Here is a 20837-nt window from a genome sequence, read left to right on the forward strand (position 1 = left end):
GGCTCAGCTGAGTCGGCACCGCTGTCAGGCAGGCCGGGGCAGGAGGGGGTCCACCTTGTCAGCAGCGTCTGTGAAAGAGGACACTCGGCTTGCCCATGCCGTGAGCCTGCTTCTGTGTGCACACGCTTCCCTCCAGGGCGCAGGTGCCCCAAAGGGACATCATCGCTGTGGGACTCGCTCCACCGCTCTTCCTCACTGTCAGCAATGCAGGCACTTTTTAAAATCGCACACAACTTTTACATTTACAACCCACAAACGTGGTAATCTGGTCTTCCACCAGTCTTCAGTTTTTCAGAGAGCAGTCCTTGCAAAGTACCGTCTGCATGAGTAGCGCCCATGTGAGATTTTAGGGCGACATTTCCGTAGAAGCTTTTCGGATGCCTGCCAGCACATGCTGAAGAGTTATTTTCTCCGTTTGGACATAGAACAAAATTCTCTAAAGTTAAGGAAGAGCGGGGTGCTTGACGCGAGGTAAGCCATGTGACTCTGGCATCAGCGGCTCTAGGTTTTGCACGGTGTGTCGAGACCGTCGGTGTCTGGCAAGTGCGTCTCTAAAACGACTCGATGCTCCAACTTCTCGCTGCCCATGAAATGCGTGGTGGCCCCGTTTGGTCCCAAATCACTGCACTTCCAGGCACAAGCATCTGCCATCAGTACACATGACATCTTCCCAGACACAACCTAGGAACACGGAGATGAACAGGAAGAGAAAGAAGGGGCCAGGCCCGTTCCGAGTTTCCTGGGCTGCCATCGCCCCCGCCCCCACCCTGCCTGCATTGAAGGCTGGGAGGCAGGGGGCGCCCAAATTGGCCACTGAGGGTTCCTTCCTGTCAGTCAGCCAGGATGCTCAGAGATTATATTCTATGAATTTAAAAGGCACGTCTCTCCGTGCAGGTGCTTCCTCTTGCGCAGAGGCACAGAGAAACAGTTTTTATAAGACTGTGTGTTAAGTGGCTGGCGATTCCACCCAGGGCGGAGGGAAAGGACTGGGGAACCTGTTCTCCAGATCAGGGCCGCTCTGTCCCGCCCGACCACATCACTCAGCACTGTGTGAGGTGAGTTTCTCCTTGAAGGCTGGACCACACCCAGTGGTTGGTTAGGTTCCTGGGTTTGAACAGTGGGCATTTCAAGCTCAGGGATGAAAGAGAACCCCCATCTCCACCTGCCCCACGCCGCACCCTTCCTCCCGAGAGGGCCTCCCCCCAGGTGGGGCGCCCACCCGACACAGCACTCTGCTTGTCCCGCTCTGCTCCCGGCTGGTGCTCAGGGAGTGAAGGGACCACAAATGGTGCTCTGCCTGGGGGTCTCTTCCCAACGCCCACCGTCACCCTCTCCTCCTCCAAGCCTCAGTCACTTGAATGCTACCCACTGTGCCCCGGGCGCCCCCGATAGTTCTCTGGGGACTCCTTATAGCTGACACCACAGACTTCGTGGCTTAAACAGACATTCCTCTCCCACAGTTGTGGACGGTGGGAAGGCAGATCTGTGTCTGGTGAGGCCAGTCCCAGGTTCACGACATCCGTCTGCTCACTGTCCTCCGGTGGTAGAAGGGGCGAGTGCGCCCTGGGTGGTCTCTGTCGTAAGGCCACTCATCCTCACCACCTCCCGAAGGCCCACCTTCGAACACTGTCCACGGGAGGTTAGACTCCAGCGTATGACCCCGGGCAAGGCGGGTGGGGGCACACCCATTCAGACCAGCACGTGATCTTTTACTAAACGTTACAGTGGGTGGGTTGTACCCGACATCCTCTGACATGCTTCCCGTTAGTCTGTTGACAAAGTGATTCAGTTGCTACCGACGGGCCCGGCCACAGAGGGCACTGAGTGCTCTTCTGCTCTAGACTGTTGTCACTCCCACTGCTGGGTCCCCACTGAGACCTGGAGCAAGGACACTGAACAAGACGGGCATCCTGGGGCACCGGAGCCACACAGACTCAGACTCAAGCCCGCACCTCCCACTGCGGCTTCTTTGCCAGCAGAGAAAGTGGCTGCAGCTCCCTGCACCACGCAGATGCCAGGGCCTCCCGAGTCCCCGCTCACTGCTGCTCCGGAGGGGAGTGTGACACCTCCCCTCCAGAAGCACATTAGGCTTCCGTCCCAAGTGTCCTCAAACAAGCTAGATTACCTTCTTCGAATAAAGGCCATCGCTTTCCTTCTAGTTTCAGACAAACTCAAAGGCCACTAGACAGCCGGGGCTAAACACACTGAGCTCAAGACAAGTGCCAGAGGGAGACTGTCCCCCCCGCCGCAGACCCTGCACATCCAGAGCCTCTTCCCGGAGCCAGGCCTGCTCTGCCAGGCCTGCGTGCCACCCCGTGTCCAGGCACATGGAGACGGCCCTCCCCCTCGGCTCTCCGGGGGGCTGAGTGGGGCTCCCTCCGGGCTCTGGGAGTTGGATGGGGGTGGACTTGCTGCAGGGCGGGGCCCCCAGGTGTCTCGGTGACGGCCCCACACACTGAAGCTTGCCCACACCTCTCCCCTGTCCTATGCGCACGGCTCAACCCACACTCCGCCTGTCGTACTTCACGAGCTCGGCCTCCCTAAGCAACCCAACGGGGCAGGGACGGTGAGTTGAAGACACCCGCTTCCTCACACTGAACGCTGCACCCCTTTGAAGGGGTTTCTCCCCAGTCCGTCAGGCCTTTTGGCTGTGGCCCCTCAAAGGCTGGGCAGTCCAGACCAGGCAGCAGAGCACTGCCTAGGGGACCCTGGTGCTGTAGGAGCCGCCCCAGGCTGCAGACCCTGCGTGTCCTCGGCCGCGACAGGAGTGTGCCCTGCACCGTCCACAGCGCCCAACTCACAGGAGCCTGCGCCCAGCACTCATGCCAGCCAGGCCTGTAGCTGACACTAGTCGCTAATAAAACCCTGAAATTCATAGATCTTCACCAGAAATGACCTAAATACACAGAACTGCGAACCACTCCGGTACATCAGCCACTGACAGGCAGCTTTATCCTCTGAATTCTGGGGTGTCGTGGTCTCTACACACCCTGCTGTGGGCTTCCCCTCCCCTCCCCGCACCGTTCCACCAGCCCGGCCCTGGCACTGGCTCTCCGGGGCCCACACAGAGGGCTGACAACCGTCCCTTCCACAGGGGGCCGCAGCCTTCCTGTGCCGACCTTCAATTCTATTTTCTGGACAGGAAATGAGGCACAGAAAGGGTTGAGAACTTGGCCAAAGCGGAGCTCTGATCTGACGCCCGCCCGCCCGTACTGAGTTCCAAAGGCCGCCCTGTCCCTACGGCTGTTTATCCCTCCCGCACAAGGACACACATGTCCAACCATCACATTCATCTTTATTTTATTAAGTCATAAGCAGACAAATAAACAGTAAGTGATGGAGGAGCCTGAAATGGTTTCCTTTTGAAATACTTTTTAGAAATCAAACAACCGTTATCTCTTCACGCTGCACAGGACTGCAGGGCACCCAGGGAGGGACCCGCCGTTCACGGCCTGCAGAACTGACAAGGCCGTGAGCGCTCCCCCCGCCCCCAACACACTTACAAACTTCCACGGGGCAAGTCCCATCTGGTGCTGAGAGCCATTTCTCGTTTCGTAATTTACCCAAATCATACGCACAACTGCAAGAGGAAATAAACAGAAAACTCTCGGCATAAATAAGCCACAATGGATGATTAGTCTTGCAGAGTCAATCCAGCATTACGGCTAATTCGATCTTTTAAACACTTCATGGAAAACAGCTGTCAGGCTTCCTTGCAGAAGGCCACACGGCTTCAGAGACCCGCCAGCAGGCTGCTGTGGCACCAGCACGTTCCTTCACATGCGGGGGACGTGGGGACGCGGATCACCTTCACTGCCGGCCACTCCGCACACACATCACGATGTCCGGCAGGAGGTGGTCTCTGTTCTCCTTGGTGATCTGTGCGAAGCACAAGTGCGGGCGGTCAGACCCAGTTCCGCTCTCCAGTCGCCCGCCGGGTGATATTCTGGGAGAACCCAGAGGGCGGGGGGTGAGGTGCGCCACAACGGCCGGGAAGGAGGCAGGTCCGAGGCGAGACTGTGCAGGAAGCCCCGCTCTCGGGGCACACGGAACACAGGACAGGAGCGGTCAGATGCCCACCCGCCTCCGCAAAGTGAACATGGGCTCACAATGGATACATTCTAACCACGAAAGGATCTAAAAGTGAAGCCACATGCGAGGCGCTCTGGAGTGGACAATGGGGACACAGGGTGGCGTGCAGCCAGACTGACCAGACCTGACCTGACCCAGTGAAGCCGGGAGAACAGGCTGACCAGCTGGGCCCATGGAGAGTGGCTGGCACACCTGCTGCGTTGCACCCAGAATTCCAGATGCTCCCGATCGTCAGTCATCCACTCCCCTGTCCATGAACCTGGACACCGGAGTGCTGCCGGGAGCCCCTGACATCAGCAAGCCCCATGTCAGAACGAAGAGGACGCCGAGGCCCAGAGAACCCAGGGGCTCCCTGAGCTCTGAGCCGGCAGGGCCGCGTGCAGACTAAACTCCGGGCTCCAGTCCCCAGGTGCCTGCTCTCTGAGTGACGCCATCACAAAAACACAAGTACCAGAGTTCATTCCAGCTTCACTTGACCCATTTTTAATTTCTCCCAACCACAGTCCAAGGAATACCACAAAAGACTGACCCCACCAGGCAGCTGGCTGGCGGGCTAGTGGCTGCCGCCCCACGTGAGGGCGGGGCCCCCGCCTCTCCCATCACTAACTCTTCCTGTTTGGCCCCCTCAACCGACACCCAGCCAACCCTGACAGCGTGCCGGCCAAAAATGGCCAAGGTGCTGGGACGGAGTAATGACGCGGGTAAGACCCGATCTCACGGAGCCTGCAGACCAGAACTCGGGGACAGGCACGAAGGAGAGTGAGGGCAGCGAGTGGATGAACGACCAGTGAGCCCCACGAGACCACGGGCACACGCTGGAGCGACAGAGGCGGCCAGGAAAGGGTTCCTCCCGCAGGCGCTCTCGACCTTCGTCCTTGCAGGGGACAGTGAAGAAGGGCCCCCAGACAGAGAGGAGGCCCTGAGGGCATGCAAAGGACCGGGGTCCCGTGGGAGTAGACCTGGACCCTGAGCGGGGGTTACACCTGGTCGCCTGTAGACCTCCCCCAGTGTCTAGCAAAAGGCCCGGCACACAGTAGGTGCTAAATAAACGTCTGATGAGGAAATGCACAGGGTCCTCACCCGTCTGGGTTCCTCAGCATGCAGAACTGGGAGGCTGAGAACCAGGGGCGCACACTGGACCCAGGAAGCCTTCCACACCCAGTCCACACAGGACACGTGGTTAGGTACTGAAAGAATAAAAGCTAAAACTGGAAAACACCCATTTTGAGGATGTCTTATCATTTAAAGTTAGTGACCAGAAAGGAAAAACTACATTAACACTCTGCGCCGCCCCTCTGCGATCCCTGGGTTCTGGACGTCACACAGGGAACGTCTGTGGGACACGTGCACTGAGCTGTCATTCCGCTCCCGGGCCGCTGACCGACTCTCGAGTGCTGGGACACACCCAGCACCTGCTGTCCACACAGGCCTGGCCCGTGCAGGGTTCGAGGCCACTCCTGCAATCACTTGATTCTGGCTGTGGTCTTTCCTGAGGGGCTACTTGGGAGAGGGGGCTGGGGCCAGAAAGAGGTGGCGAGGACGTCTGCAGCAAGGACCCACTCCTCCTGTCAGACCGCCTGCTCCCTTGAGCTTTCTGGCTGGTGGTGCAGAGCAGGTGTGGGCAGGTCTCGGCTCGGGGCCTGGCGAGCACTGACGCAAACAAACCAGGGGAGCAGGGCAAGGCCCTGCCTGACCACGGCGGACGTGGAGACGACGGGAAAGAAGAAGCAAGGATTCAGGCCCAGTGCCAGCAGTCCCATCAGCGTCCCCTAAACTGGCCCAAGAACTGCCCCCGGTGCTTGGAGCAAGCCACTCCTCCCTCCACCTGCAGGGGCCTACGAAGCGCCAGAGAACCAGGGAAACAGGTTACTGGGCCCGTGCCCTGCGGTCAGTCCACGAGGTCGGGGCGAGCCCTACAGCCCTGCACAACCCCCACGCTGCAGGCGGTGCCTGGCGCCGGGCCACAGACTCACTGGGCTGAGCAGGACTCCATGGCTGTCCTGCCCACGTGGCTCCTGCGTGACTAAGATGCCGCCAGCCTGCTGCACTGAGGGGCTCAAGGGCAACAAGGCCACTGGCTGCCGTACCAGACAGTGCAGACAGCGGCTTCCACCATCGCAGACACGTCCACGGGGCCACGCTCCACGCGACGGCATTAGGCCACTCTTCCCACGGCCCCCAGCCTCTTGGCCCCAGAGGGCTCAGTCCGAAAGGAAGACCCTCCCAATGAAACGGCACCCCTTGCCTCTGCACCCGAACGTGGCCACCCCGAGAAGAGACGTGCCAGGCAGTGGGGACGCCCGCAGGCCCCGTGCTGGGTGGGGGGCGGAGAGCTGAGATGGGCTGCCCCACAGGCCGGAATGTTTCTACACGGGGTCGGGTATGATTTAAGTTCTATAAATCCCTGGAAAAGAAAGACCCACCTACATTCTATCACAAGAGAAGTAAAGAAGGCAATTCAAAGCCCAGGGTGTACCCGAGAGCCCCCCGCTGTCCCGGTACCCACTCCGCTCCGCAGCCCCGAGGGCAGGCGGTACTCACACTGAACACCCGCACGTCCGCTCTGCCTCGGATTTCCTCCACCAGGGCCAGCGGCTTCCCTTTAGGGACGGGGATCGTGCCGAGGACCACAGTGCCTGGGGCAGACAGCGTCTGGCGAACCGCGTGGGTGAAAGGCTGACTGAAGAGCTCCATTTTCCCAACCTCGTCGATGACACACACTCTGCAGCCGGGGCCGCTGCCGGCACCTGCCTGAGGGCGACAGAGATGGAGGCTGGGACACCAAAGGCACCAGAGCAGGGTTCCCGCCCCCAGCTGCCCACCAGCCAGGGGTCACACCAGGGAGAGCCGACTGCGCTCTGGAAGTCCCTGTACCTCACAGTCCGCCCGGGTGACTCCCCGGGAACCTCATCTCCCTGGGGACCGTCCCACCCCGAACACTCAGCTCCCTGAGCCCCGCAGGTCTCCTGGCAGCTTTGCCCCTTCAAAACAGCTCCAGCGACAACCACGCTTCACATCTGTGTCCACCTAGAACACGAGCAGGACCCGGGTGACTCGGGTTTAAAGGAGATGAGACAAGCCTGCCAGCCCTTAAATAACGCTGCCTCTTCCTCTTCGAGTTTGAGCCAAGTGAGATTCCCTGTCTTCCAGGAGGAAGTCAGTGCTGCAGCCCGAGGCCCGTCTATTCCATAATCTGCTACAGGACGGTTGGTGGAAAAAAGTAAAAATTACAAGAAAAGGAGTCGTGGTTGGAATTAAAAAGTGAGCAGGGTCATGCCCTTCAAATCTCAGATTCCCTTTCTAATGACTTGACAACCTCATGTCCAACATGTCCCAGGAACCCCACCGGGAACAGGAGTGGGGCTGGGGGTCCTGATGACGGGCAGCCCCTGGGATTCAAACCCCTCCCCCGACTCGGGACCAGGCTGGTGGGTGTGACCAGAGGACATGGCAGAAGGGACAATGCCTCACTTCCGAGACTAGGTAGTGGCAGAGCCTGCTGTCTGGGTCGTGCCTCGATCTCTTCCCCCCTATGTCTCTCTTTCTCTCCACACTCCCCGGAGCTCACTCCCTCACTCTCACTCACTCTGGAGAAGACAGCTGCCACGTTACAGGGACATTCGGGCAGCCACTGGCGAGGCCCACGTGGAAAGGCACCGAGGCTGCCCAGCCACCCTGACAGTGAGCCTGGCCGCGGGTGCCTCCCGGTCAGGCCTCAGGTGCCTGCGGACCCAGCCGACAGCTCGATAGCACCATGCGGACACCGTGGTGGCCTGACGCCCCAGGCTCAGCCATCCTGGGTTCCTGACCCAGGGAGACCCTGCGAGGTAATAAATCCTTGTTGTTCTAACTGTTAAATCTGGGGCTCATTTGTCACACAGCGATGATGACTGACACACACGGCCTCCCCAGGGTCTTCCCAGGGAAAGCCAACAGGACGAGGAGCAGCTCTTCCACAGCGGGGACGGGACAGCCACACTTTGGTGAGCGCAGAGGGAGGTTTCACAAGCTCCGTAGGAGTCACTGCTCTGAGAACTGCGTGTAAAGCTGACTACAAAGTACTCTCCACCCGCTGCCAAAGGTCTCCGAGTGCACCTCTGCCTGTGCACCTGCGATTCCAGATCAGGGAAGCCCCGACCTGGGAAACCCATCTGACCACGAAGAAACTACCTTTCCCTCCAAACGGAAGCAGTAACACTTGGTTTCTGGGGCCTCCAGAGGCAAAGCCACAAAAACTCTGTAATGTTTTTGTAGTTATCTTATTACTTTCGACACTCAAGAAGAACCCCCACATTTGGGGGTCTCAGAACAATCGCCGTGGCCAGCACCACTGCACGGAGCAGAGCACGGAGCAGAGCACAGCCACGTCCGCACACCCACGGCCCCGCTCCCTCTGCACGGGGGGCGGAGGGGGGGGCAGACGGGGCCAGCCGCCCCCCCCCCCAGGGCAGCTGCTGCCCTTCTCGTCAGCAGGCCCTGTTTACAATTATAAGCTAATTTTCATCCTCCTGCTTAGTAAAAATTTGGTCCATGTTTAAACTTTCGATAAAAGTTTGGAATCTCTGATGCCCAATGTCCTTCTATTAGAAGTTGCCTGGAGAGCTGACTTTGTGCTGCCGTAAAACAGTGATGATGCTTTTCCTAATTAATGAGATAACTGGATACAAATACAGGAGCACAGCTTAGATTCAGGGAAAAAACCAACATTATGGCTTTTCGAGTCCAGCTTCTGAACGTACAGTGATTTTATGCTTGTTAATTAGTGTCCATCTTGTTCCAGAAAGTATTTCAAAATGCAGTAGTTAAATCTGATTTCCAGTTGAAGCCTCAAAAGAAAGTATTTTTATCTTAGGATATACTAATAAGGTTCTTAAAAATTAAAATTAGGAGAAATCTTGATGAGGAGGACATTCGGTGTTAAAGTACCTCCGCACTCACCGCTCACTAGCTTCGGAGGGACAAGCCAGGGAATCTGCAGTGCAGAGGGGCGATCCCTTCACCGGGCAACCAGAACGCCGTCGGCAAACAGCACGTGCCTCCGGAGGAGACGCCCGAGACACACGGGCCGCGGTGCCCGTAGCAACCGGCTGAGTCCAAGCATACGAGATACCAGAAAACCCCCAAAGAAGAAGGTCCAAGTACGATACAGGCGTATCCTCAAAAATGTCAGTGTCGTACAAGAATGACTGGAGGTGCTAAGGACGTGTGACAACTAAGTGGAGCAGGTGGCCCCGGAGAGGAGGAACAGAAGTGTTACAACGGGCACTGTGAGGCCGGCTGACCAAACCGGCACAGGGACGGTCGGTCACGAGGGCAGAGGCTGTGGTGAGCGCGGCCCCTACGGAGATTTACGGCCACAGCAACTACACAGGAGGATATCCTCATTCCAAGGAAAAGCACACTGAGCGTTTTTTTTACAACGTACTCTCAAAGGGCTCCCCTGCAAATCTGCGTGTTTACACACACACACAGGGTGTACAGGGCGAAGGTCAAATCCAGGTGACTGGATAACAACTGTACAGGTGATCTTACACAGTCCTTATTCTTGAGCAAAATTACATCCAAATAAAGTGTTTTAAAAAAATTGGAATCGATACACAAAACCCCGTGCACACCTTCGCCGTGCCAGTCAAGAAGAGCAGCAGCAGCAGCGTGCCAGCACGACTTCCTCCGCGGGCACGTGGGACTTCAGACTGACGTGCGTGGGGGGGCCGGGAGCAGGAGCTGGGACGGGACCCCGCGGCTGAGCAGGAGGGAGACGGGGCAGCGGTACAAATGCCACCCACGATGTTTCCTGGGCTCGGGCTGAGAAAGAACTGCACCAAGATACCGCACCCAAGGCAGAGGCCGGCTTAGCGTCCGGCACCCAGGGCCTGTGCCGCTGGCAGTGGGAGACCCGGAATCAGACCTGCCCCGAGGTCGGGTTACCTACAGGCAAGGGTTCACCTCCGAGTCTCGCTCACGGCAGGGGTGCTTCCACGGACAATTTTTAATTGTGTGGCGTGCCTGGACTTCCCTGGCTGACCCTGACCCATGTGTGTGACCATGGAGCCGAGGAACGGGAAGTGAGGGGGGAACAGAGCCCGGAAGAGCTCCTGCCGACCTTCCGGCAATGGACCCTGACTCGACCCCGGCTCTCCTCCACCCTCCCTACGCCCAGTGGCCCGGAAAGCTGAGTGGCACTTCTGGGTCAAGGGGCTGAAAAACACCCTTTCCTCGGACAAGAGTCCTCTCCCCTGAAGACAAAGTTTCAAAGGTGTGAGGCAGAGCTTTATTTCAGAATCAAAAGCAGATCCTGCTGTCCAAAACAAAATATATAATGCAAGCCTTATTTTGATCAAAACAGGAAGACGCAAGTTCAACCTATGTTGATTTTCATCCGGTGTTCTGTTCTAGGTTACTATTCCTCCACAGACCTTTACTAAAAATGATGTGGTTAAGCCTAACATGCAGGGCTGTGAGTAGATGTGCTTTGCTCTTTACAACATTAGCAGCCATTGTCACCTCTCCGTGTGAGGAGGAGAGGCCCTGGGAGGCATCAGAGCCACGCCCCACGGTGTCAGACCAAACCCCCACCCGGTGCCGTGGGGCTGACCACAAGGCCCTCGTGCAAAAGGCCGGCTAATCCAATAGCCTTGACCGTCAGAAGATGGAAGCCAGTCCTGATTACAGCAGCATCGGGAAACAGAGGGGACCCGTGAGTAACCTTACCAGACACTTTATTTAGAGGGAGAAATGAAACCAGATGTACTATGTTTTTGGCTCTGGAGGATGAGGGCTGTCTGAAAAGGTAAGATGGTCTTTACATCTAAATAACCATCATTTTGTATCATCCCCATCACTCCGGCTAAGACGTTTTATAATGGGTAATCAAGTCTTGATTCTACAGTTCATGCCAGCTCCATCTTACAGAATAATTTCTAGTCTATGCCTCAGTTTCCTCACCTGTGAAACAAGAATACAGTGACCTGTTATTCTGAGGATTAAATGAATTAGTGCCTAGCACACAATTTGTACTCAGTAACTATTCACCACCACCATTAACACCATCACTACCACTACAGTTGGGAGAAGTGAACAAACCAGAAAGAATAGATGTGTTTTTGAGGAATAACACAACTAATTACTGAGGTAATTAAAATAGCATGGTACTATTTTAATCAAGAATCAAGCAGATCAATGAGAGCAGACAACCCTAAAACATTACACACAGACACACATTTTTAAGGTAATTAATGAAGCATAATAAACTACTGAGAAATGGGCTATTTACAAATGGTTTTGGTAAACTGGCTGGAAGAAAATCAATTAGAGTATGGTTGTATATTACAGTCAAGATAATCCAGATGGATTGAAACATAAAAGTTAAAAAAATAAACAAGTACATGCACAGAAGAAACACATCTCATAATAACTTGGAATATGGACAGACTTTCTCAATGTTGAAAAAAATCACAGCTGAGAAAAATACGATCAACCAATATAAAAAAAGTATTCACTTTATAAAGATCTCTTTTAAGCTCAGAGAAAAAGGAATGAGGAAAACAACAATTTAGATTTTTAAAAAATACCCGATGAAAAACATCTCACCTCATTCTTGTAAGTAACAAAGCGAACCAGAGCAAGGCCGTGTGTTTCGGCTGGAAAACCACACAGAGCCCAGTGTTGCCGGAAGTACAACAAGGCAAAGGCTGGCACACAGGGCAGCGCACAGGGCGCCCAGGGACACCTGGCCGGGCACTCGCCTCCACCTCACACCTCCACCTCCAGGTGCTTTGCGGGGCACAGTCACGGCTGGGGGAAGGGACAGATGAGCACAGTGTCTGTGGCAAGGCCGCCTACCACAGCGCTAAGTGACCTCAGCGTCTGACACCGAGGAACGAACGCTGACATCAGAGACGGAAACCCAGGCCATGAAATCACAGGCCACCATTAAGCAATCACGGTCACAAAGGTTACCCCGTTTAGCACCGCTCCTGTGTCACTGAAGCCCGTTACGGGCAAACGCCGGGTTACCCCGTTTAGCACCGCTCCTGTGTCGCTGAAGCCCGTTACGGGCAAACGCCGGCCTCTAAAACCACACACAGCATTTTCCCAACTTCGGACGACTGAAAATGGACTAGGTAAGGAACAAGGGCAGAGACCGATTATGATAACAGTGGCGAAACTCAGTTATTCATCTTTTCCTTTTATGTCATTGTTTTAAACAAATTTCCTACCTGAGGTATGTTGAACTCAAGAAAACAATAAATGCTGTCAAATAAGGAAAGATGTCACCCATGAAATAGAAAAAACACATATACCCACACCCACCAACCCCACAAAAGACTTTCTAAAATCCTTAGTACTGCATCTAAGAATGTTCCCAGTCTTACCGGGCTTGTCCTTATCTCCCATGTGAGCCCACAAGGGGCCACGAGACCCCGCCCCGCCGGAGGGAAGGAAGCACTGGCACCACTGAGAGAGCAGCCGGGCTGTGCCCGAGGCCCGGCCAGGCCCCTCCCGTCCCGCCCCAGCTGCTCCCAGCTCCCAGCCCGTCTGTCCCGCTGCACCACAGGCAGGCCCGCTGGCCCTCAGCACTATCCTCCTGACGTCCACATAGGAGACACGCACCAGATGTTCACTGATAGGGTTTATGCCTCCCAACATCCCGGCACCACGAACCAACACCCCATGAATCTGGGCGGGGCATTCGCCTGCCTGCATGTGCTTTCTGAAGCGTTCAGAATTTGTCTCCTATTCCCCTATTTACTTTTCCATCTCTTTTTTTACTATAAAGGCAAAACACTCATTCTTTTTCCTTCCTTCATCCCAATAAAATATATGCGATGGGATGAGACTCTGCTTCAGAAAGAAATCCATGCCCTGGACTGGGTAAGAAGGTGCAGCCTGTAGGTTTGGTGATTAAAGTATAAATAAATGGAGAAGTCTGCTTTTTTAATTAAAAACGAGATTCAGTTCTTAGTCCTGCACAGCATGCAAGTGTCTCGTGGAATCTTGTAGACACTTGGCACGTGCACACAATGCACTCCCAGGATTCAGTCTGCTCTGAGCAAGTAAATATCAATTCTGGGTATTGATCCCGCACCAAAGATGGCGTCTTCACCTGGAATTTCATTTGCAGCGTTTCACTTGCCTTTTGAACGTCTGAGCAGAGGCTTGTCTCTAATGGGAAGGGAGCTAGAGAGCAAACACCAGGGCAGCACATCCAGGACAGCCCCAGAGCAGGCAATGCAGAGGGAGGGGCTGAGGGCGGGGCGGAGGGAGGAGGGAGCACCAGCAAGAGGGAGGAGGCAAAGACCTAGGCAGGCTCAGAGGAGCAGCAGTCCCCTCCCATAAGGAAGCGCTGCCAGCCCTCTGACGTAGAAACATAGAAAGGTCCTTGGCAGGCTGCAGCTAAAATTTCCCGTGCCCTTGGGAAGCTACTAAAGCCCCTCACTGCACATTTCTGCTGAGCCCCTGGTGTCAGAAAAGAGCAAAAAAGCAAAAATGTAAGGAGTATGCGCCGAAGACAATGACCAGGACCAAGGGCAAAGGCTGGTGTGCCCTGGCAGGCGTGGGCACATGCCCGAGCGAGTGTGGCCACAGAGCGGGGACAGCAGGCGGGCGGTTACCAGGGCTAAACAGCACAGGGCCTCCAGCCCAGGAGAAGGAGCTTGGACTTTATTGTTGACGTGAGGGAAACTGCTGGAAGGTTTAAAATAGCCCCTTCAGACAGGCCTATTACCATCCATTTCCACAAAGGCACATGAAAGTCCTAAGTCTGTAATAGAGTGAATGCAACCCACATTCTCTGATGTGGTCCACAAGGTCCTGCATCCCGGCCTCACCCGCCCCACCAAGCTCTCCGCCTCCTGCTCCCAACCCAGGGCCTGGGGCCTCAGTCATCCAGAGTATTCTCCCCAGAACCCTCCCTCCAACACCCACCCACTATTCTCTCTGAAGGGGTGGTGTCTTCTCATCTGCTCATTTCAGTTTAAAGGCCAACCCCTAGAGCTCTCAATGGACATGGCGTTTCTTTTGGGATGACAGCAATGCTGTGAAATTAGATTATGGTGAACGTTGCACAGGCCTGTGAATATATTAGAAAAAATCAAATTCTACAAATCACTACATTTTAAGTGAATGAAGTGTATGGTGTGTGAATTATATCTCAATAACCTGGTTCAAAAAGAAACAATAGGTGATACAGTAACATAATGCATTAGGTGCCTACTATCATATTCATAAAATGACACTTTTCCCTCCTAAATACCTATTGCTCGTGCTGTGAAAACTGGGTTGATACACAAAATAAAGAAAAACAGAGAAAAGGCTTATGTTTGGGGATGTTGGTAGCTGGGCACCAGAGCCCCTCCCCAGTATAAAATCTTTGTATGTACTGAATTTATGTGACAAGGAACTTAACTGGACTTCAGAGTGACAGCAAATTATATCACATGTACTGTATTTTGCCGTGTATAATGTGCACCCATGTTTTTGGGCCGAATTTCCAGGGGAAAATAATCTTTAACTTTTTAATCCAATTATTTATTTACTTATACGTAGGAACAAAACCAATTCTCATACTCCAGGGTATTATTTTGCATACAGATATCTTTATTGGTTCCTAGAGTTATACCTTTAACTCATAAGCATAAATGAAAGCATTAAAAACATTTATGTAGATACGGAATTAGTACTACCCGTGTCTAATGCACACCCTTGTTTTCCCTCAAAAATCTGGGCAAAAAGTGCACATTACATACAGCAAAATATGGTACTTATTAAGGGTCAATCACTTAAAGACTTTTAAACTATAAGATGCAAAGCTGGCCTCTCCTTCAGAGCAAAAGTCACTCCGCCCAGTGCACTGCCCACGGAGGGCCTCAGGGCAGGAACCACTCACGTTTCTCAGGACCGGGAGCGCCAGCCGCTCAAAGGCCGGCAGATCCACCACGTACTGCCCGACTCGGCACTCCCGTCTGCCAGGCGGAGGCTCTGACCTGAAAAGACAGTGAGTTCCCACTGAAAGACCCCCGTACAGGTTCCTGGCTGTTGGCTACTCCACTGACCCTCCGGCCTTCCACTTAGGCGAAATCCTTGCTCAAAGCCACCTGCATAAAGAGGTGAAGCGGAGTGCTGACTCGAGTCCACGGTCGCTCTGAGAGCAGGGTGACCACGAAGTGTGCCTACCACCACTGACAGGCCTGGCGGGGCCCAGGTCACCGAGGTGGGGCCCACCCCGAAGCTCTAGGGAGCTGCCGCCCCAACTAGGACTCAAAAGCAGCACAGGAAACAGGCTTGCTAGGCAACGGAATGAGCTTCACAAGAAATACAGATTTGTACACTTTGTTCTTCACGTGATGATTTCAATCTGCTTCTTTCTCTTAGAGATCCAAAGGCCTGAGATTCTCCAAGACAGAAGAGAGCACTGAACGGCACAGAAATGAAATCTCCGTACCCAACTCTGGACAAAGGCCCCCGCAGGCCGGATAGCGTGACAACGTCGAATCCTATTCTTCTTCCGCCCTGCCGGACCTCTTCCGTGTAAAACCCATCGACCAGCACGCCGGAGGATTTCAAAACTTCACTGGCTTTCTGGATCAGAGTTGTCTTTCCAACTCCTGGAAAGAAACACAAACCCTGTTAGGTCCCATCCCCAGCACTCGCCGGCCGGGAGCGATCGAGGTGGGGTGCAAACAGGCGCAAGTGGATTTTATGAGTATTAACTTTACTTTGACCTTGAGTGCCCTGGGTTAAAACTTCTTAATTTCAAGTAGAAACCAACATAATAAAAAGATGCAGTCTATTTTTACATCCCGAAACAGTATCGGTTTTGTCACATACACAATCCTAGAACCAAGCGAGTGGCCTCCCGATGACAGTATCAAGTGCAATTTGCACTGTGAATCCTAGGTTCACCCCCTTCCTGGGTGAACCTGCTCTTTCACCTAGGAAGCAAAACTGGTCATGCTGGGGTCAACGGCTGGGCATTCTAGGATTTCCAACTTCAAGGCACTCCGCACCCACATTTAAAAGTGGAAAATTCCCTTCACTTACGTCACTACGGCTCCTCAAAATGTGTCCCTTAAGTACCACTGCCACCACTAAAAATAGCAATCTTCAAACTTCTTCATGAGAGCTGCCCTATTAACTTGGTGACACCTCTGTCACTGCCTCCAGTGGCCCTAAGCACTCCTTTGGCTGACCCAACACCTCCCCAAATGATAACCCATAAGCCCCACCCCTGCCCCTCCCGACCTCTGACCCTTCCTTTCCTCCCAACTGGTCTGTGGACGACTCTGATGGGCCCTTGCGTGTTTACAGGAACCAGCAACTGCTGTTGAATGAAATGACACTGCCTGCCCACTGGCGTTATGGAGCCAGGCACATTCCAGAACATTCCAGCACACTTCAGGAGCGCTTTCTTGGTTAAATGCTCACAACCACCCTCTAAGGCAGTCACTGTCCCTGCCCAGGTTTTACAGATAAAGAACCTAAGGCACAGAGAGGTAAGGTAGCTTACCCGAGGTCACCCAGCCAGTTGGGACTAGACATTTTCACAAGGCTTTCCTGTCACCTCAACTTTGATTACGCGTGCCTCATTCCTGGACAGACTTAAGAACTAAGTGGCATGATGAATGCCCCAAAATGGAAACACAGGTGACACTTCTAGCAGGTCTGCAACAGAGCTACGCTGAGACGCCACAGGGCTGGAAATCACGTTATTTCTACGGCTGCCCACAGTCATGAGGGTTGACCCCTTTAAGTCTCCGTGAAACGAAACATAATCCATCACTCTTAGTGGATGCATCTGTCGTAACTGCTGCTTTGGCAAAGTTCGTGAAGAAGCCAATTGATGCAGCCAAGTGGCACTGGTGAGTAGGGAAACCGGTATTTTTCTGAAGGATAGTTTCAACGTGCCTACCACAGTGCACAGAAATTCTAGGGTCAGGAACTGTCCTCCACAAAGGTCTGACACCAGGCACAACGACATTCACTAGCACGGAAAACAGACCACGATACGTGAAAAAACGTCCGGGGAAGAAGCACGTTTAGAAACAGCAGACACACCAAGTATTACTCCGCTGTGATTTGTTATTTAAATTGTTATGCTGGAATTTCACATGAGGTCCCAGTCTTCTCCAAAACTTTCTCGAACTTTTTTCTCTTAAAATGAGTGGAGAGTACTCTTAATGTAAGAAAAAAAACAGAGCTATTTACATTTTGAAAAAGAAAACAGAGCAGCTGTGGTCAAAGGGCCACACTGTGCACGCTGTCGTCCTGTGTCACATACAACATAGCAAAACAAGAGGCAGGGGGCTCAGGGCCCTGCTTCCTCCTCAGCTGTAACACTGTCTTCCAGTTGACGTTTCATCTCCATTAACGAAGCTGCCAGCCTTGTGCTGTCTCTACTGGTTACGCAGTGAGCGGTATTGAAGACCCCAGATGACAGCCTGCACCACACACAGACAGAACAGGGCAGAAAGCTCCAGAATTATTTTGGTTCTGGTTCTCCCATAAAGCCTGCCCTGACAAAGATTCAAGTGAAGGTAGTTTAACTTGGGAAGTGTCCCCAAGACACACTGGTAGGGAGGTAACTGCATTAGCAAGCAAGTTACCACGGCGGTAGCTGGAGCCTAATCCCATGGGGGAATCCAAGGACACAGTTCGGGGGACCCTGGCTCAGTTGTCCTGTCTGAGAAGGGAGGCAGTAGGGAGCTTACTTCCAACTGTCATGGATTTGAGGCTGCCCCTGGGGGACAGGAAGTCTCTGGCTCATCAGACCTGCCCTGTGCACAGGCAAGATGGGCTCCAGTGACCAGAGGAAACCCTCCAAGTTGGGTCACAGGCGGGACAGCTGAAGCTGGGAACAGTGCTAAGGGCCAGAGTGCCCTCTCTGAGCAGGCAGGGTACCTGCTGGTCTGAACACATAGAGAGGATTTAGCCAACACGCAGAATTTGGGAATGAGTTGGTGACAAAAAGAAGCTACGTGAATGAAAAAACAACAGGCACTAACTCCAAAGGGAAGAAAATAGTTGTGCACAATAGGAAAAGAAATTGTGGATTTCCACTGGTTCTTGGGTGATCAGCTCTTACACAGTCATGATACTGGGGACACTGACTACAGAACTAATCACGATCACAATATGCCTGCAGCGGGCAGCCAGGGAGGAGGTGGGGGGAGCGGGTCTGAGGACAGCTTCAGAGAGCTGTGCAGTGGAATCACAGGAATCTTTCAACTACATGCATATGGAACTTCTATAAATAAGGAAATGGAGAGAAGAACCAGCACCAGCCTGGCCGCCTAAGTTCCCCACGGACCACTGGGACTCAGGCAGGTGCAATGACAATGAACAGGTCACCTGTGAGGAAATCCAGAGGGGGCTTGTGCCCCTTCTGCTGGGAAACTGCATTCCAGGTCTCAAATAGGGGGCTGACCAATCGACCTCTAAAAGCCAGTCCTGTGCAACATCCGGGAGTACCTCTGGCTATTAGAAAGTTCTCATGCTACCCTCCCTCCTCACTGCTCCTCCGCTGCCTGGTCAAAATAAGATTCCAAAGTCTGCAACATTAGTAGCCTTTGCTATCTAAGGCTAAGCATAATCATTAAAATAAGATGACAGAGAATTCTAGAGTTACAATCTTTGATTATTGAACATTAGATCCGCCTTGCACAGGGGCTGAAGAATCCTTCTCTTCACTCTAATCTCATCTTTCTCCCTGAGCCTGAGGCCCACCCACTACCTGCCTCATCTTTTAGTCACGCCCACTACATGTGCATCACCGAGTTTTAAAAGCCATTTCCTCCTCTGGTCTCTCCTTTGACTTCACACTGTCCCATTCACTGGTGAGAACTCCACAGCTCACAGGAGGGACCTACCCCACGACCAGCAACAGAGGGACCAGGCACGGACACAGGACAGGGTTTGAGAGCGGGTCCTTAGGTACCAAAGCTTCTCGGCCTACAGCCTCATCCTGGGGGGAATTCAGGAGTAGTGAACTCAGAGAAAGGGAATTAAAGTTTCACCACCCTTCCACTGACCCCCTCCTTCAATTAGGACAGTGGATCATCACACAGGCAGCTGTGTGACTCTCAACAGAAGCCGGGCCCCTCCCTACCCATCAGGGCGGTAACAGGTATCCTGAGCATGGTCCCTGCGCACCACCCCGGCTAGGACGGGGTCGTTCTTACCGCGGCCGCGGGTGCCGGCCGGCTGTCTGCTACTTTAACAAAGCCCACGTCCCCACATCACAAGCTTGCTCTTCTCACCACGGTGGGCTACATCTCTAATCTCTCTATCTCACGTACTTAAAACCCCGCTTCCTGGGAAAGGATACGCAGGCTTCCGAGTACCAAGCCTGCAACTTCGTAACACTTCAACGACCAAGCAAACAGCCCGGGAGCCCGCCGCCCCTACTGCGCGCGCCCCCACGCCCACCCGTCCGCTTCACAGAGGCGGACACCCGGCGGGGTTACCTGGGGGCCCCGTCAGAAACACGTGCCGGACCATACTGTGGGCCGGAGGGAGATCACAATCCGGGTATGGGGTCTCTGTCTAAGTACCGCCCACCGCGTGCTACAGGCCCCACCTCCGGCCGGAAGCACCTCCCCCTCGCTGCGCGTGCGCCTCAGCGCTTGGCTGTGAGCTGCGCATGCTCCCTCAGCCCTTGGCCTCGATCTGCGCGTGCGCCGCCAGTCCACGGGCTCGGCCTGCGCGGGCAGTGTTTAGGAGTGTGGTGGTCGTTGTCTTGTGCGAGTCCCTGAACAGCAGTCTTGGTGCTGGCCTGCTCTGGGACGTTTGCAAGGAGAATTGCGTGAGGAGTTCAGTTACTAAATCATCGCTGTTTCACGTGAGCGCTGTCGCCTTAGCTCTCCGGTAAACTGACCCGCGGGCTGAAATCCCCCAGGCTGCGGGGACAGCCCATCTGAACGTGTGAGTCGCCCAGCGTTGTCCGCCACAGCTGCAGAGGAGAATAACCTGATTGAGCCTGCGTGGTGCCTGGGCTCCACCTGCACAGCTGCCGAGCAGTTCCTCTGGATCCTGTCCTTTAAAACTCCCTGGCTAATGGGAAGAGCCTGGGGGAATTGGATGGGAAAGGTGAAGTGATAAGCATAAATTGGCAGTTACAAAATAGTCACGGAGATGTAGAGTACAACTTAGAGAATATAGTCGGTAATATCATGGTGCTATGGTGCCAGATGGGCACTGGACTTATGGGGGGATCACTTCTAAGGCATAATACAGTCTAACCATTTGGCTGTACACCTGAAACCAATACAATGTTGAGTGTCAACTGGCAATGAAAAAATGAAAACATTAAAAAACAAGCTGGCAATGTCTGAACTCCACTGGTTGAGAACGCTCATCATGCCCCCCTTCAGCTCTGGATGTAAACACCACTTTCCCTTCTTAGCCACATACCCCGCTAAATGTAGACAAACACAATATCTCGCTTGAGGGTCTCCCTGTGCAGAGAATTAAGAGGCTTCCCCCTCGCCTAGCCACTTGACATGTTTCTGCCAGCGAAATGAAGTGGCCGTGGCCTTGGGCCAGATTTACCTGTAAACGCTTTCAGCCTAACATGTGGAGTTCGACTTGTGATCAATCATTCTCCATCCTGGCTGAGAAAGCAATTTCAGTGAGTGCTCGACTTAATTGGTTTGTGCTCACATGGGACCCGCAGGGCCCCCTTCAGCCTGCTGTGTGCACCAGTCAGATGGCCTCTATGCCTTGCTGTTTAAAAAGGAGTCATCTAA

At 53.8% G+C, this 20837-nt stretch overlaps 1 protein-coding gene across 2 annotated transcripts; it reads right to left on the minus strand.

Moving 5' to 3' along the window:
• Positions 1-144: 144 nt before the first annotated feature.
• Positions 145-19669, minus strand: NTPCR (nucleoside-triphosphatase, cancer-related). Of its 2 annotated transcripts, none has more exons than XM_053667326.1 (5): positions 19557-19669; positions 15536-15698; positions 14981-15077; positions 6634-6843; positions 145-681 (listed from the first exon to the last, which is right to left on the minus strand). In XM_053667326.1, exons 1-5 carry the CDS (start codon positions 19588-19590, stop codon positions 502-504), a joined length of 684 nt encoding a protein of 227 aa, XP_053523301.1. In that variant the 5' UTR covers positions 19591-19669; the 3' UTR covers positions 145-501. The 2 variants fall into 2 exon arrangements, with proteins under 2 accessions (XP_053523301.1, XP_036992660.2); XM_037136765.2 differs by lacking the exon at positions 145-681 and adding an exon at positions 3284-3879.
• Positions 19670-20837: the final 1168 nt, after the last annotated feature.

This window comes from Artibeus jamaicensis, unplaced genomic scaffold (genome assembly GCF_021234435.1).
Source record: "Artibeus jamaicensis isolate MK-2021 breed Jamaican fruit bat unplaced genomic scaffold, CSHL_Jam_final contig_467, whole genome shotgun sequence".
NCBI lineage: Eukaryota > Metazoa > Chordata > Mammalia > Chiroptera > Phyllostomidae > Artibeus > Artibeus jamaicensis.

Bases quoted from the DNA above. Each gene is read 5' to 3' on its own strand.
- NTPCR (XM_053667326.1), bottom strand. From the start codon at position 19,590: ATGGTCCGGCACGTGTTTCTGACGGGGCCCCCAG. The intron at 15,699-19,556 runs GTAACCCCGCCG...GTTTCTTTCCAG, and splicing joins GTTTCTGACGGGGCCCCCAG to GAGTTGGAAAGACAACTCTG. The intron at 6,844-14,980 runs GTGAGTGGTTCC...TGTCGCCCTCAG, and splicing joins CGCTCCCGGTCCTGAGAAAC to GCAGGTGCCGGCAGCGGCCC.